At 52.8% G+C, this 3,156-nt stretch overlaps 1 protein-coding gene across 1 annotated transcript in view; it reads left to right on the top strand.

The window, feature by feature from the left end:
* LOC132835339 (cellular tumor antigen p53-like) overlaps positions 1-1,754 on the top strand; it is a 15,492-nt gene extending 13,738 nt beyond the window's left edge. The window contains exon 11 of the mRNA XM_060854786.1: positions 121-1,754. Coding sequence (XP_060710769.1) covers positions 121-208 — 88 coding nt within the window. The 3' untranslated portion in view covers positions 209-1,754. The remainder of the gene's footprint in view (positions 1-120) is intronic.
* The last annotated feature ends 1,402 nt before the right edge of the window (positions 1,755-3,156 follow it).

Genomic DNA, 3,156 nt, shown 5'->3' with positions numbered 1-3,156 from the left:
GTGTGTCTGTTCCCCTGGTGGCTGCTGCTCTGAGCTGTGAAGGACCGAATCGGTGTACTGTACTCCGAGTGTGTTTGTGGAGACCAGCACTGACTAACGGGACTGTCCATCTCTTCACAGTCGGCTGAAGGCAGCTCAGGACAAAGACGGGCCGGAGATCAAGAAAGGGAAGAAGTTGTTGGTGAAGGATGAGAGGGATTCGGATTGAGGGCACACCCCACCCCCGAGCTCTCCCACCTCCCTCCATTCTCACTAAAGATACTGCCAGACCTGCTTTTTTAATCCTCACTGGGCCTCACGGTGTGACCATCACTGACCAGAGTCAGCCTCTGGGTTTCACATGCTGACCCAGTTCCCCAGTTACTGCCGGGAATGCATCTCCCTGCATTCCCCCCGGGGCAGCTCAGTCTCCGTCTGTGTCTGTGCGCGCTCACTCTCTTTCCCCCCCCCCCCCCCCCCAATATCCCAATCCTTCCTAACCCTTCCCCTCCCCCCAGGAACCATCACCCAGGATTAGGCACAGCCCATTTGGCCGATCCGTTCCCTGCTCTATGGGGCCGGACCCCTCACCCTCTCAGTGCTGGGGAGGGAGCAGGGCGGAACAATCTAGAACATTCCATGTGGCTCACTGGGCTACCAACACAAGACCCTTGGTGCCCCTTTAAGTCTTAAAGGGACCATGTGGTCCACCAAATGGGTCATGGAAAATAAATTAAACTGAGCCAAGAATATTGACCCCAGGGACTGTGAGCTGTCTGTATGTGTACCAGGCCCTGTGTATTTGCAGGTCCTCATGACCATCTCCCTTGTGTTACAGTGTGCTTTTCCATGTCTCTGTCTCCCTCTGTCCCCATTTCTCTCTCTGCCTCCCCCCCCCCCCCCCAGCTCTGTCTCGCTCTCCCCCCCCGCTCTCTCCCCCCCGCTCTCTCCCCCCCGCTCTCTCCCCCCTGCTCTCTCCCCCCCGCGCGCTCTCCCTTTGTTTCTGTGTTAGTGTGTCTCCCTGTATGTCTGTGTTTGGGACCTCTGTTACCCCACCCCCTCCCAAACCCAGTGATCACAGTAAAAAGACACTGAGTTTTCTGACTGTCTCCCTATTCCTCGATTCCAAACTGTTGTACCCAGTGATGGTGGGGACAGACTCTGAGACCCTGTCGTGTTTGTGCCGATAAGTTTGTCACAGACACAGGAGTCCCTACTGACTTGGTCTAAATGCTGTTTCAGTGTAACCACCCGCACCACAGTCAATGGAGTGAAGTGTTATCCCTCTCCCAACCCATCCTCCACTCGATATCAGCTGAACATCTGAATGTGGCCAGTTTGCAACAGCACCCCTGACCTGCTGGTGCAGTTGGTGTTTGTCAGTGTCCAGTCCCCCCCCCACATCCCACATCACTCCCGCACAGACCTCACTGTGACACCTGTCAGGTTTGAGTTTCCCTTTAGCAGTTTAATGTGAAGGGCTTTTGCCTGAAACATCGATTTCGCTGCTTGTTGGATGCTGCCTGAACTGCTGTGCTCTTCCAGCACCACTGATCCAGAAACTAAAATCCGCTGTTTCATTCCATTCGGGAGACGGCACTTAAGGGGCTGCTATTTGACTAGGGGAAGGAATTACCCGAGAGCTTGCCCAGTCCTGGATTCCTCACATCTCCCACCAGTAACCAATCCCCGGCTGTATCAGCACGTCTTCTCTCTCTCTTCCTTGCTATCGAGCTAATTTTTATATTGAGCAAATAAAAGAGAATGGATTTTCAGTTTGTGTGCTGCCTGTTTGTTCTGAACAACAGAACGTTTCACTAAAACTCACCCTGTCTCAGAACACTCACTCTCTGGGATACTCAGAGTGCTCTCTCTCTCTCCCCAGTCAATACCCTGTCTCTCCCTGGGACCCCCCAGTCAATACCGTGTCTCTCCCTGGGACCCCCCCCCGTCAATACCGTCTCTCTCGCTGGGATCCCCCTGTCAATACCCTCTCCCTGGGATCCCCCTGTCAATACCCTCTCTCTCCCTGGGATCCCCCAGTCAATACCCTCTCTCTCCCTGGGATCCCCCAGTCAATACCCTCTCTTCTCCCCGGGATCCCCCGTCAATACCCTCCCTGGGACCCCGCAGTCAATACCCTCTCTCCTCTCTGTCTCCCCCCGGGATACCCCTCCCCGTGAATACCCTCTGTCCAGATATCCTCTTCCCCCTCCCCCCGAGTAATACTCTCTGCCCAGGATCCTGCTCTGAATATCCTCTTCTATAAACACTGACGCCATTCTGGAGAGTCTCTCTAAGTGCTGACAATGGCTCTGGAAAACTCTCAGGGACATCTCGTTCCTGAGGTAGTTCTACACTCTGCTGCCTCAAGGAAAATGTTGGCCCTGTTTCTGACCTAAATGATGTCCAGTGTAACCCCCCTTAAGTAACAACATCAGTTAGCTCTGCAGGTGTGTAGAGAAATGAGTTAACGTTTCAGGTTGTCTGACCCTTCGACCACTTCCTCAGTGCTGTAGAGGGTTTATCGGCTCAGATTATACCCCAAACCTCTGCAATGGGACATAAACCACTCCAGCGCACCTTTCCTCCTCCCTACCCACCCTAGGATCTGTCTGGTGTGACAGTAACTCCAGCCTTACCACTAGACGGTGGTATTGGATAATAAATAGCCTCACTGGTCAACCCTGCAGCTCTGTGTCAGTCCCTCCAACAGGTATCACTATCTCAGGAGGATTTACTGTCCAGGCTTCCAGCCCAGCCTGGATTGCTCACTTGCTGGCAGTCTGGAATGCCTCCTGCAGTTGAACAGTCACGGAAGTAGAGAATGAGCTGGCCTCTGGGTCAGAAACCCACACCAGGACTTGATGGTCTAGAAAGATGCTGATTAAAAACGTGCAAATCCTTCCAACATGTACCGATAGCAAACAGGAAAGGTGTGAGAGATTTCTACTCACGATGTGACAAAGACAATTAAAAGCTCCCTCCGTCCCTATCCATGGATTCCGAATACAACACGCAGAGGAAAGGGTGCATTGTTACAGCACAACAGACTGGATATTGGGCACGACCGATGCAGCTTTAAGGGATTTATTGTCGATGGACTGGATATTAAAACAGGGGATGGTGCAACTCTAAGAGATTTATAGTGAGGTGGACTAGATATTGAGTGGGAAA

Source organism: Hemiscyllium ocellatum, chromosome 44 (genome assembly GCF_020745735.1).
Source record: "Hemiscyllium ocellatum isolate sHemOce1 chromosome 44, sHemOce1.pat.X.cur, whole genome shotgun sequence".
Taxonomy (NCBI): domain Eukaryota; kingdom Metazoa; phylum Chordata; class Chondrichthyes; order Orectolobiformes; family Hemiscylliidae; genus Hemiscyllium; species Hemiscyllium ocellatum.
Note: the sequence above shows the minus strand (reverse complement) of the source record. Positions and strands in the feature narration are given on the sequence as shown.